Source organism: Tympanuchus pallidicinctus, unplaced genomic scaffold (genome assembly GCF_026119805.1).
Source record: "Tympanuchus pallidicinctus isolate F22 unplaced genomic scaffold, pur_lepc_1.0 scaffold52, whole genome shotgun sequence".
Taxonomy (NCBI): domain Eukaryota; kingdom Metazoa; phylum Chordata; class Aves; order Galliformes; family Phasianidae; genus Tympanuchus; species Tympanuchus pallidicinctus.
In genome coordinates this window covers 295,948-308,924 of record NW_026294772.1, presented here as the reverse complement: position 1 = coordinate 308,924, position 12,977 = coordinate 295,948, and the positions used below count along the sequence as shown (strand labels likewise).

The window sequence follows — 12,977 nt, the reverse complement described above, 5'->3', positions numbered from 1 at the left end:
GGTGCGTGGTGCCCTCCATCATTCCATGGAGGCGGTCAGTCCTGCAGTGCAGCCCATGCAGGAGCACAGTCCTAGCTCAGATACATGGGGCAGGCACAGATATGATCTCACCCAAACCCTCCCCAAACTCCCAGTGTTCCCATACCCTGCTAGAGTCCCATTGCATGACCACAGCTCCATTCCAGGTCTAAAGAAGCTGGAGCAATGGGCAGACAGTTTATTGGGAAGTGGACACATGGGGAGCTCCAGGGATGGGGCAGAAGTGACACTGGATATGGGGTGGGGGAATGCAATGGATGGAGCGTTATTGCATCCCCCCATGCCACAGGGGGACGCATGGGGACCCTGGAAACGAGGCAGGGGTAGACAAGGGTTGGAAGGTGGCAATAATGGCCTGGGGACACCAGGCTATAGGGGGAAAACAGATGTGGGGTGAAGGGACTGAAGGGATGGAGGATAGCAATGTCCTGAGGTCCCCAGGCCACAGGGGAACACATGGGGATGTCTGATGCAGGACAAGTCCCTGGGCAGCATTGCCCCTGTCCCTGTAGGGTGATGTCAATAGAACTCCTCGTCCCCTTTCTCTGCCTGCTGCTGGTTCTGGATCTGCTGCTGCTTCTTGTAGAGCTCGGCCACCTGCAGAGGAAACAGTAGATGTGAGACCCCTCCCTCCTTCGTGTCCCATCCCTGCCCCCGACCTGTCACCTGCGTGCTGCTGGTGGCCTCTTCGGGTTTCTTGTCCCCGCGCACACGCAGGAACCGCGGGAAGCGCAGCGAGATGCCCTTGTCCTCATCCACCTTGACAAAACACAGAGTCAAAGTGCCATCAAGGACACACGTCCCTTCCCACGTCCCGCTGTCACACTCACCAGCCCCACAGCTGCCCTGTAGACAGGGGAAATGGAAAGGTCCCCACATTTCACCTCCCAGACCTGCACGGCCGCCAGCCAACGGTCAGGGGCCACTGCGTTGTCCCAGCGGTAATAGGGACGCGGTTGAGTCAAGACGTGTTCCTGGAGGACACAACATCACCAAATGGCCCAAATTGTCACCAAACGGCCCAAGTTGTCTCTGTGGTGCTACAGCTCCAGCACTTCACCTTGAGGAAGTTGTAGTGTTTCTCCAAGCTCTCCTCAGTGAAACCAGTGCCTATCTGTAGAGGAACAATGGTTAGGCACAGCCCCCAGCAATGTCCCCAAGCCCATAGGTGCTTTGCCATGGTCACCAATGGTGTCTCCAAGCCCACAGGTGGCCCTTGTGGTCACCTTGCAGATGCTTTGGTACTCTTCACTCTCCTCATCATAGCAGGCCAGGAGGAAGCCCCCATAGATGCCTGCACGCTTGCCCTTGCCCAGGTAGGCACCTATGACAACGAGGTCCAGCGTGTCCCCGAGGCCATCGAGGTAGTCCTTCTTCAGCTGCAGAGAGATAGGCAGGGGATTGGAAACATGGGGAAAGCCACAGGAGGACAGAGAGACAACACATAGGCCCCAGTGCTCACCTTCAGCCACTTGTGGGACCGCTTAGCAATCTCGTAGGTGGCCTCCACCTCCAGTGTCTTCACCATGAGGCCCTCACAAGAGGCTGAGGACAACCTGTGGTCACTCAAGGAAGGGGACGTAGGGGTAGCATTCCCTTGGTGGCATTACTCACCCTTGATGGCTTTGTCCAGGAAATCAGAGACCTCATCAGCACTGTGGGTGTCCATTGAGGTGGCAAAGAGGAATTCGCCCTCCACTTCCTCGAATGACTGTCGCAACAACCGACGTCGCGTGGCCAAGGGCTCCCGCACCAGCGGCTGTGGGGAGAACAGTGTCACCCCCTTGGGGACGAGGCGTCACCCCCCTGGGGACATGCACTCACCTCCCCATTGAGGTATAGCAGATCAAAGGCATACACACACACTTGCACCTTAATGGCAGCAGCATCCACATCCTGCAGAGGCATGGAACACAAAGAGGGTGTCACTGCACTGTCCAGCTGCTGCCCCTCATGTCCCCAAGCCTGCTCTCACCTTCCTCTTCCTCGTCATCAGCACCTGGAAGGGCTGCAGCTGCTTGGTGACCTTGTCCCAAGCCACTGCTTCTGCATCCAGGATGCATGAGCGCACACCGGGCTTCAGCACCTTTGAGGCAATCCCAGAGCTCAGTACCGCATCACCACTGTCCCCGAGTCCCCCATGTTTTCCTTGGTACCCTCACACTGCCCCTGGAGACCCCAGCTTGCCTTGGGGATGCGCTCGACGAGGTCAGGGTATTTGGCTGTTGTGTTCTCCTGGTTGCGGCTGTAGATGAAGACGGCCCCACTATCCAGGACATGGATCTAGGGGTGGACAAAGAGGTGACAGGAGGGTGACAAAGGGTGAAAGGGTACCCTGTGACTCTCCCAAAACTCTACCTGGGTTCGTTCTCCATCATATTTGTACTCGCAGGTGAATGCAGCCTCCTCAAAGCGCTTCAGCAGCTCACTGACACAGCGAGCAGGTTGGGCCAGCATGGGCTTCAAGGGAACACCTGGGGACAAAAGGGGACATATTGAGGATGATGGGGACAGGATGGGGCTGGGACCACCCACCTCTGGCCTCATGGTACCTGGAGTGATGCCGCAGTGCTTGGGGAGCTGCTCCAGGCCGTGCTCCAGCAGCACTGGGACAATGGCAGCATAGTCTGGCAGTTCACTGCAGGACAAGGGGACAGACCTAGCACCCTCCTCTGTTAACATGTTGCCAAGATAGGAGATGACTTGGCTCTAATGAGCTCATGGGGTGGTTATTAGACCCAGGGAGTTCAGTGAGTTGGTAACATCACCCAGCACCACCCACAAGGAGCAGGGACTCCATAAAACTAAAAGGTACCAATGTGGACACCAAGAGCGCCGAGACACTTAAGAAACAAGGATCAAGGGGAAGCATGCAGAGAAAGGGGGATATAAAGGCAACTGAGATGAGCAAAAGGAGGATGTTGGGGGACAAAAAGGGACTCCAGGAGAAGGAACAGGGACCCCAAAAGAATCAAAAGAGACTCCAGGTGACACAAGAGGATGGGAATCTCAGGAGAACAGCCTATCCAAAGAGCAGGTACCCCAAATAAACAAAGAGGACCCAGGGGACCTAAGGGGGACCTACAGGAATCCACAGGGCACAGGCCTCACCAGAAAGTCTGCTTGAGGATGCGGCTCTGCTCCTCCAACCAAGTTCTGCGTGCATCAGGTGCCATGCTCTGCCCAGCATCCACCACAGCCAGCGGCCACTCTGCCACACGACACAGCCCCAGCGTCACCACCCCATATCCCCACACCGCCCCCAGCATCCTCACGGCTCTCACCTTGCCCTGGTGGGGTGAGAGCAACGGCGTGTGCCAGCGCAGTGAGCACCGACTGCTCGGCCAGCCCAATGCGTAGCTTCCCACTGAGCGACCTGCATTAGGGGACACCAAGGGACACCAGTGTCACTACGTCACTATCAGGTGATCCTACAGCACTCCGATGGCCCCTTCTTGTCCTCACCGGACGAGGTATCGTGCCTCCGAGTGCCGGCAGGCAACAAACAGCCCCTTGATGATGTCAATCTTCTTGCTAGCAGACTGCAAAAAACACAGCAACGTCGGCACAAAAGGAAGGTGACAAGTGCCACCCGCGTGGTCCCCAAACTCACTGCATTGCCTGACATGGCGGCCATCTCCCGCAGCTTGCCAAGGACACCGCTGGCGCTCAGCGGGGCCGGTGGCACCACCGTGCGTTGGGTGCAGCGGCTGCTTTCGGCCACCAACCCCAAGTCCCCTTTGTCCTGTGCTTCACTGCGAATCTGAGCCAGCTGGCGGCCTGTGGGGGATGTCAGTGCCATCATCAGCACCTTTGCCATTGTCAACGCCGTTGGGCATCCCCACCCCTGGGTCCTACCAGTGGCCTGAGCGAGGGCACGGGTCAGCAGGGTCTCGCCGATGCCCAGCTCCAGCCCCTCAGAGGCAGCTCCAGGACGGTTGAGGCACAAAAGAAGGCAGGGGAGCAGCTCGGAGGGGGACAGGGCCACCACAGAGCGCAGGAAGTTGGTGAGGATTTCAATGATCTTCAGCCTAGAGAGGGGATTGAGGGCGGGGACACCAAAACTCAAATCGTTGGGGTTTGGGGTAAGGGTTGGGGATGGAGGGGAAACGAAGCTGTCTCCATAAATCCCAAGACCTTTGTAGTTTGTGGTAGGAGTGGAGAAGGTGTCGTGCCCCCCAACCTAAACTTATTGGGGTTTGGAGTGAAGGTGAAATGGGGTCATCCTCCCCATCTAAAAACACTAGGGTGAGGAGTCAATGTTAGGATTAGGTGCAGATGAGGTCATTCTTAACCCAACCCAACCCAAAATCACTGGGGTTTGGGGTAGTGTAGATTATTTGGGTTTGGGGTAGGGGGGAGCTGGGGTCATTGTCTCAACCCAAAATTATCAGGGTTTGGGATAGAAGGAGGAAATGAGATCATCCCACAGACCCAAAATCATTGGCCTTTTGGGTATGGGGTCAATGTTGAGGTTTGGGGAAAGATGGGGCTGTGCCTTCCCAGATTAAAAAAAAAAAGTGGGGTCTTACCGGGATGAGGCCTCCTCGATGCGCTCAAAGGTGCGAGCCACCGCCAGGTAGGGGACACTGAAGGGGAGGGGTTGTGACCTCTAGATCCGCCCCAACCCCCACACCCTGTCCCCCCATCACTCATCACGATCCCAATGCCCCCACTATGTCCTCCATCATTCCCAACCATGAGTCACCCCACTGTCCCCTATCACCCCACCAAAAGCCCACACCCTACTCCAACGTCCCCCACGTCACATCCTGATGTCTCCCATGACCCAATATCCCCCATCACTGCACGTCCCACCCTGTGACCCTATCACCCCCAATGTCACATGAGTCCCTTATTACCCCACATGACTCCATGTCCCACCTCGATGTCCCCCCACCAAAGCCCCCTGGCCCCATATCCCATCCCAAAGTTCCCCGTCATCCCATCAACCTAAGTCCCATCTGAACGACCTTCCACGACCCAATGTTCCCCACCATCACACATCACACCCTGTGACCCCAACATCCCCCATGATCCTCCCAAGGCTCCCAGCACCCACAATTACCCCACATCTTCCATCTCCCCCCCTCGAACCACCCCACATTCCCCAGTAACCTCATTTCCTACCCTAGGTCCCATCCTATTACGAACAACCCTATGTTGCACCCCAGTGTCCCTCCTAATCCCCTATGATCCCACATCTCTCATCACCCCACATCCTGACCTGTGACGAACCCCCCCCTCAAAACCCACCCCACATCCTCCACCATTCCCACTTGAGGTTCCTCCCCAAAGCCCCCACCTGTGTCCATGCCCCCAGCAAGCATCCTGCACTGGGTGGTACCCACTCCTGCTGGGGTCGTACTGGGATGGCTCCACTGGTATACAGCTGCGGGGACAACAACAGGAGGACACAGTGGTGGCACCACCAGGGACCCCTGTGTCATCCCACCAACACTGTCATCCACCTGTTGGAGGCCGGAGCTTTGTGGGGATGGGGAGGTTCCTTGTCCTGGTTGCTGGGTGACTGACGGCAGCGCTTGGATGCGGGGGGGGCACTGTCCCTATCCCCATCAGTGTCTCCATCCCTGTCCCCTGGCTGCTGTGGGGATGGAGGACAGCAGGGGGCACGAGGGGACGTGGGGGGTACAGGAGCAGAGCTGCTGCCAGGGGATGTGGGATCCTGTGGGCAAATATGGAGCATTAAGAGGGGACAGTGATAGGGCTGGGAGGGGACAGGGATCACCAGCACAGGACTGGGAGGAACAAGAATGAGGCTGATGCTGGACCGGGGGGCACCGTAGCGACACTGCAAGATACTGGGTGACAGAGCAGGACCACAGCTAGACTGGAAAGCACTGGGAAAGCAATGGGACAGGAGAGGGAGACACAGGGATGGGACTGAAGGAGGACTGAGAAAGAGCGGTGGGAGCACTGGGAGATACTGGGTAGGACTGGGAGATATTGGTGTGACAGAGTAGGACTGGGGCTGGACTGATAGGCACTGGGAGGAACCGGGCAGGCACGAGGGGCTCTCACCGCGCTCCCATCGGGGTCCCGACGTTCCTGGGGGGTCTCTTCGGGGGGGCTCAGCGCCAACTTCCGCGCATGTGCTCTGCGAGGGGAGGAAGCTCAGGGCGGGGGTGTGCGACGAGGGAGGCGGGGAAGCACCCCTGATCCCCCCCCAAGTAAAAAAAAACTTCCCAATCCCCCCCAGCTCATCCCCGCCCCACTCACGGGACGGCGCCATCTGCAGCCCTGGGAGGGGCGAAGAAAGACCTGTGGGGAGGGAGGGGAGAAGAAAGAGAAGAGGGGCGTCACTATGGGGGGACATGTGGGGCAGGGGGGGCCCGGTGCCGCGCTGCTCACGTGATCCGCCGCTGCATCGCTCCGCCGCCGTTTTCGCGGGGAAAAATCCGAGTGGGTGACGTCACTGCCGGCGGCCGGAAGCTGGGAGCGGTGCGAGGCGCGGGGGGTGATGGGAGGTGTAGTTCGGCTGAGACCAGCGCCTGCGCGGTGGAGTCCTAAAATACACACACACACCTGCATTAACAGCTGCACACACACACAACTACGCACACATACAGCCACGCACATCCGCATACATGCATACACACCTACATATGCACGCCCAGCTCCACACGTACCTGTCATGGCGCCAGCGTCGCGGCGTGATGACGTCACGGCGCGATGGCGTCACCTTCCCTTCAGCCTCCAAGATGGCGGCGGGCCGGACTCTATTTCCCAGGCGGCTCCGCGCGGCGGCCGCGCCCAATGGCGTTGCGCGGAGGGGGCGGGGCCGGGGCCGTGCGCTCGGCGCGGCCGTTGCCGTGCGCGCCGCCGCCGGGGGCGGGCGCGGGCGTCGGGGCCGCCGGGAGGGCCGGAGCGGGGTCGGGCCCGTGCGGGAGGGGCCGGGCCGGACCGGGCCGGGCCGTGGAGGCGCGGGCCCTCCCCGCCCAGGTGAGCGGCGGAGCGGGGAGGGGGGGGGGCCGGGTCGGGCTGGGCCGCGGCGGCGGAGCCTGCGCCGGAGGGGGCGGGGCATTAAAGGGCGCGCGGCGGTGCGTGAGTGGGGAGGGCCGGGGTCTGCGCGGAGCGGTGGCCACGCCCCCTTTAGGCCACGCCCCCATTTGGCCACGCCCACACCGCTGGTCGCGCCCCCTGGGCCGCAGCCCCGTCCTCTGTGCTCCGTCCATCATTCAGGCCCGGGCCCAGACCTCCTCCCCCGGGCTCCTTCCGTGGGTCCGTCCCCATCCGTTGTGAACCGCCCCAGGCTCTGACCTTCTCCCCGTTCCTCAGGGTCAATCCTTGTAGCCCAGCTGGGCCCTGTCCCTGCCTCCTGGGTTCAGTTCTTCTGTTGAGGTCAGGCCTTGTTCCGTTCCCATCCTCCCGGTGTCCGGGACAGGTCTTGTCCCCATCCCCAGCCTCCACGGGTTGGTCCTCGTGGCCGTGCTCTATCTCCATTTCCATTACTTTGGGGCTCTGTCCGCAATCCCTTATCCGTGACCTCGTTCCCATATCCCAGAGGCAGGCCCTGTCCCCATCGCATGGGCTCCATCCTTCTATCAGGACTGGCCTTGTCCCCAACCGTATTACCTTGGGGTCCTTTCCTGCATCTTGTTCCCATCTCCTCTGTCCAGTCCCCCTCTCCTGGCCTTCATTCTCTGTCTCCTACCAGGCTCTTGGTTGTGCTCACTCCACTCTGTCCCCTGGGTTCCTTCCTGTGTCCAGTTGTGCCTCCTGTCCACATCCCTTGGCTTCCATCTTTCTATTTGGGCCAGGCCTTGATCCCGTCCCTGTCCTCCTGGAGAGTCTTTCCTTGTATTTTGTCACCAGCCCCTTTATTTTGGGGTCCTCCCCTGAGTTCTTTCCCTCACCTTATGGACCTCCCTCTCTTGGTCAGTCCCCCTCTCCTGGGTCTTGTGCCCATCCTCCTGCATCCTTCCCTGCATCTTGTCCCCGTCTGCTGGGCTCTGTCCTTCTATCAGGACCAGTCCTTGTCTGCATCCCCATTAACCTGGGGTTCTCTCCTGGGTCGTGTCCCTGGGGTCAGCCCTTGTCTCATGTACGCGCATGTCCCCATCACACCCTGTGTCCCTGCAGGGCAGCAGCCATGGTGGGTGCTCAGCAGCTGGAGCTGGCTGCGGGCCGAGCAGCGCCAAGCACCGGGGAACACCCTTACGAGTGCTTGGAGTGTGGCAAAGCCTTCAGATGGTCCTCACGCCTCGTCCACCACCAGCGCACCCACACAGGTGAACGGCCCTACAAGTGCTCCGAGTGCCCCAAAGCCTTCAAGGGCTCCTCAGCACTGCTCTACCACCAGCGCAGCCACACAGGTGAGCGGCCCTACAAATGCTCCGAGTGTCCCAAAGCCTTCAAGCGCTCGTCGCTGCTGCAGATCCACCAGAGCGTGCACACGGGGCTGCGCGCCTTCAAGTGTGCGCTGTGTGGTCTGGCCTTCAAGTGGTCCTCGCACTACCAGTACCACCTGCGGCAGCATACGGGTGAGCGGCCCTACAAGTGCACCTCCTGCCCCAAAGCCTTCAAGAACTCCTCCAGCCTCCGCCGCCACCGCCACATCCACACAGGCGAGCGGCCCTACGTCTGCTCCGCCTGCGGCAAGGCCTTCACCCAATCCACCAACCTCCGCCAACACCAGCGCACCCACACAGGAGAGCGGCCCTACGCCTGTTCCCATTGCTCCAAGACCTTCACTCATTCTTCCAACCTCCTCCTCCATCAGCGAACCCACTCCAGCACCCGGTCCCACAAGTGCCCGACTTGCCCCAAAGCCTTTGTCTCAGATGCCTGCTTGCAGAAGCATCTGCAGAGCCATGCCGCATCCCCGTTGTTGCCATCCCCGTTGTCCCCGTCCCAGCTGTCCCCACCACCACTGCTCCTGGAGGCGGTGGAGATGCTGTGGAAGTGCGCTGAGTGCCACCTGGCTTTCCCCAGCCAGGAGCAGTTGCTGGGCCACCAACGCAGCCACCCACAGCCAGCAACACCAGGGGACGTCACCACAACGGCCACCCATCGCTGCCCCACCTGTGGCAAGACCTTCAAGAACAGCTCAGGGTTGGCGCGGCACCGGCACAGCCACGGTGCTGAACGGCCCTACAAGTGCTCGCAGTGCCACAGGAGCTTTGGGCAGCTGGCTGGGTTGCTGGGCCACCAGCGGGGTCACTCGGCGGAAACACCGCATCCCCCTCCAGCGACCCCAACCCCGACCTCCGTACCGTCGGAGCGTCCCTACCAATGCACCGAGTGTGGCAAAGCCTTCAAGGGCTCATCGGGGTTGCGTTACCACATGCGGGACCACACAGGCGAACGGCCCTACAAGTGCTCCGAGTGCCCCAAGGCCTTCAAGCGCTCTTCACTGCTCGCCATCCACCAGCGGGTGCACACGGGGCTGCGTGCCTTCAAGTGTGCCGAGTGCGGCCTCACCTTCAAGTGGTCCTCGCACTACCAGTACCACCTGCGGCTGCACACTGGCGAGCGGCCCTACGCCTGTCCCGACTGCCCCAAGGCCTTCAAGAACACCTCCTGCCTCCGCCGCCACCGGCAGCTGCACACAGGCGAGCGGCCTCACGCCTGCCCCATCTGCGGCAAGGCCTTCACCCAGACCTCCAACCTCCGCCAACACCAGCGCACCCACACGGGCGAGCGGCCCTATGCCTGTTCCCACTGCGGCAAAACCTTCACCCATTCCTCCAACCTCCAGCTCCACCAACGCACGCACTCCAGTGCCCGGCCCCACCAGTGTCCCCTCTGCCCCAAAGCCTTCGTCATGGCCTCCTACCTCCAGCGGCATCTCCGCACCCACGCAGCTGGCCCCAAAGGGTCCCCTCGCCCTGTCCCGGCACCGCAGCGTGACGGCCCCGTCCTGCAGGCTGCCCTCAGTCTGGAGGTGACGGCTCCTGATGCCCACACCTTCCTGCTGCTGCAGACGCCACAGGGCCTCCAGCTCATCCCCAGCCCTCCACCGGCCCCACAGAAGCTCATCCTGCTCCCCACAGCTTCCCAGCCTCCCCCCAAACACCAAGGGGAGACCCCGACCCCTGGGCAGAGCCTTCTGCTTGTGCCCAGCACGGGGACCACGCTGCCCACATTGCGGCTACAGGCAGTCACGGCTGTCCCACAGGGGACGGGGACCGGTATCCTCGTTCTGCAGGGCCTCCCCGAGCAGCCCCTGCACCCAGCAGGCATCCCGCAGGGGCAGGCAGCGGTGGGGGGGGCGGCTGTCAGGCTGCAGGCCAGTGAGGTGACAAATGTCCAGTTGCAGGCGCTGCCACAACCCACAGATGTCACCAACATCCAGCTCCAAGCCACTGAGGTGACGAATGTCCAGCTGCAAGCCCTGCCACAACCCACAGATGTCACCAACATCCAGCTCCAAGCCACTGAGGTGACGAATGTCCAGCTGCAAGCCCTGCCACAACCCACAGATGTCACCAACATCCAGCTCCAAGCCACTGAGGTGACGAATGTCCAGCTGCAAGCCCTGCCACAACCCACAGATGTCACCAACATCCAGATGCAAGCTACTGAGGTAGCAAATGTCCAGATGCAAGCTCTTCCACAGCCCTCGGATGTCTCCAACATTGAGCTGCAGGCTGCCGAGGCGACAAATGTCCATCTCCAAGCTCTGTCACAACCCTCTGAGGTCACAAACATCCAGCTGCAAGCTGGTGAGGTGACCAATGTCCAGCTCCAAGCCTTGCCGCATCCCTTGGAGGTCACCAACATCCAGCTGCAAGCCCTGCCACAGTCCACAGATGTCACCAATGTTGAGCTGCAAGCCACTGAAGTGACAAACGTTCAGCTGCAAACCTTGCCACAACCGTCGGAAGTGACCAGCATCCAACTGCAGGCCACTGAGGTGCCCAACGTGCAGCTCCAGACCACAGAGGTGACCAGTGTTCAGCTGCAGGCCACTGAGGTGCCCAACATGCAGCTCCAAAACACGGACATAACAAATGTCCGTCTTGAGACCACGGATGTACCCGATGTCCATCTTGAAACCATGGAGGTGCCCAGTGTCCATCTTGAGACCACGGAGGTGCCCAGCGTCCATCTCCAAGCCACTGAAATGGCCAGTGTTCATCTCCCAGCCAACGATGTGGCCAGCACTCATCTCCAAGGCACAGAGGTGACCAATCTCCATGTTGAGTCCACCGAAGTGCCCAACATCAATCTCCAAGCCACTGATGTGGCCAGTGTCCATCTCCAAGCCACAGAGGTGGCCAGTGTCCATCTGGAGACCTCAGAGGTGCCCAGCATCCACCTCCAAGCTACTGATATGGCCAACGTCCATCTCCAAGCCACTGAGGTGCCCAGCGTCCACCTTGAGACCATGGAGGTACCTGATGTTCATCTTGAGACTGTGGAGGTGCCCGATGTCCATCTCCAGACCACTGAGGTGACCAGTGTCCAGCTTCAAGCTGTGGAGGTGCCCAACATCCATCTCCAGACCACCGAGGTGCCCAACATCCAGCTCCAGACCCTGGAGGTGCCCCCAGTCCACTTACAGCCCCCATCGGGAGCCCAATCAGCCCCTCTACCCTCCGGGGTGTCGCTTCCAGCGGGCCCAGAAGTGCTGCTGGTGCAGGGAGGGCCAGAACCGGCCATAGGGCTGGGTGTGCTGCAGACATCTGAAGGGCTTCGCAGTGTCCTGGTGCTGCAGGGCTCCAGTGAGCAGTCCCCAGTGCCCACCCCAGCACCCCCAAAAGTCCTGGTCCTCCGTGGGGAGCCTCGGCAGGGGGGAGTTAGTGAGGGTCCTGCTGTGGTGCAGCTGCTCCCTGGCTCCCCGACCCCCCACCTGCCAGTTGTGCAGGGGGTGCAGGTGCTGCCAGGGGCGCAGCTTGTGCATACTTTCTGAGGAGGAACACAGACCCCACAGCCATGCCACCGGCTCCCATGGCCACCCTATGGCCCCCACAGTGACCACATGGCCTCTTCAGCGACACAGTGGCTGCCCCAGGGCCATCCAGAGGCCTCCACGTGGCCCCCACAGCTGCTAGAACCACTATAGCTACCCCATGCTCTCCTCTAAGGATCCTACAGACACCTTAGGGCCATTGCAGCCACCCCATAACATCCCACGGCCCCCTACCGGCCACCTTGTAGCCATTGCAGCCATCTCCTAGCATCTCCTGTCCATCCCACAGCTGCCCCTTGGCCACCTTATGGCCACTGTGGCCATCCCACAATGGCCGTCTGTTGGGTGCTGTATGATCGCTATAGACATCCCACAGCACCTGCTGGGCACCTTATGGCCACCGCAGACACTCTACAAGACTCCAGAGCCAACTGTTGGCCACCACAAACATCCCACAGCACCACATTACCATCTCATGGCCACCACAGACACCCCATAGCTATTTATGACCACCCCTTACTGGAATCCACAGTCACCTCCTGGACATTTTATGGCCACCCCTACTACCCTACAGCCCACCAGAGACGATTTCTTGTCCGTCTCATGGCCACCACTCCCATCCCATAGCCACCTTATGGCTACTGCAGCACCCCACGGCCACCCAGTGGCTGTCACACCAATCTTCTAGCACCTCATAGCCACGCCATATCCACCTCTTGGCCACCTTGTGACCACCACAGCACCTCATGGCCACCACACCCATCCCATAACCACCTCATGGCCACCACAGCACCCTACAGGACTCCATTGCCACTTATAGGCCACCCCCTTAGTCGCTTCATGGCCACAACAGCGTGGGGGCGAGCAGCACTGCGGGCCGGTGAGCAATGGGGTGCGGGAGCCGGGGGGGCGGAACAGATGTAGCACGGTTTCCGCCCGAGCCGGATTAATAAACGGAGCGTCCCGGCTCGCACTTCCTCCTTCCGGCGCGGATGGAATGGGCGAATCCCATTGGCCGCCGCGGGGGGCGGGTCCTCGGCAGGGGCGGAAGCAGAGGGAG

The 12,977-nt window shown here is 60.6% G+C and overlaps 2 protein-coding genes across 2 annotated transcripts; one reads left to right on the top strand and one right to left on the bottom strand.

The window, feature by feature from the left end:
• Positions 1-512: 512 nt before the first annotated feature.
• Positions 513-6,821, bottom strand: LIG1 (DNA ligase 1). Its single transcript, XM_052705107.1, has 24 exons — positions 6,690-6,821; positions 6,412-6,566; positions 6,280-6,321; positions 6,082-6,157; positions 5,511-5,725; positions 5,345-5,431; positions 4,572-4,628; positions 3,898-4,070; positions 3,653-3,819; positions 3,505-3,581; positions 3,324-3,415; positions 3,151-3,250; positions 2,592-2,677; positions 2,398-2,513; positions 2,227-2,322; positions 2,015-2,125; positions 1,864-1,935; positions 1,654-1,798; positions 1,502-1,584; positions 1,266-1,418; positions 1,100-1,153; positions 870-1,013; positions 706-798; positions 513-636 (listed from the first exon to the last, which is right to left on the bottom strand). The coding sequence occupies exons 2-24, from the start codon at positions 6,426-6,428 to the stop codon at positions 559-561; spliced, it is 2,334 nt and encodes a 777-aa protein (XP_052561067.1). The 5' UTR covers positions 6,429-6,566; positions 6,690-6,821; the 3' UTR covers positions 513-558.
• An 83-nt stretch (positions 6,822-6,904) lies between these two features.
• Positions 6,905-12,897, top strand: LOC128091789 (zinc finger protein 628-like). The gene is given in 3 exon segments (XM_052705105.1): positions 6,905-7,002; positions 8,143-11,896; positions 11,898-12,897. Coding segments are annotated over 2 exon segments (3,906 nt in total). The 5' UTR covers positions 6,905-7,002; positions 8,143-8,152; the 3' UTR covers positions 12,060-12,897.
• The last annotated feature ends 80 nt before the right edge of the window (positions 12,898-12,977 follow it).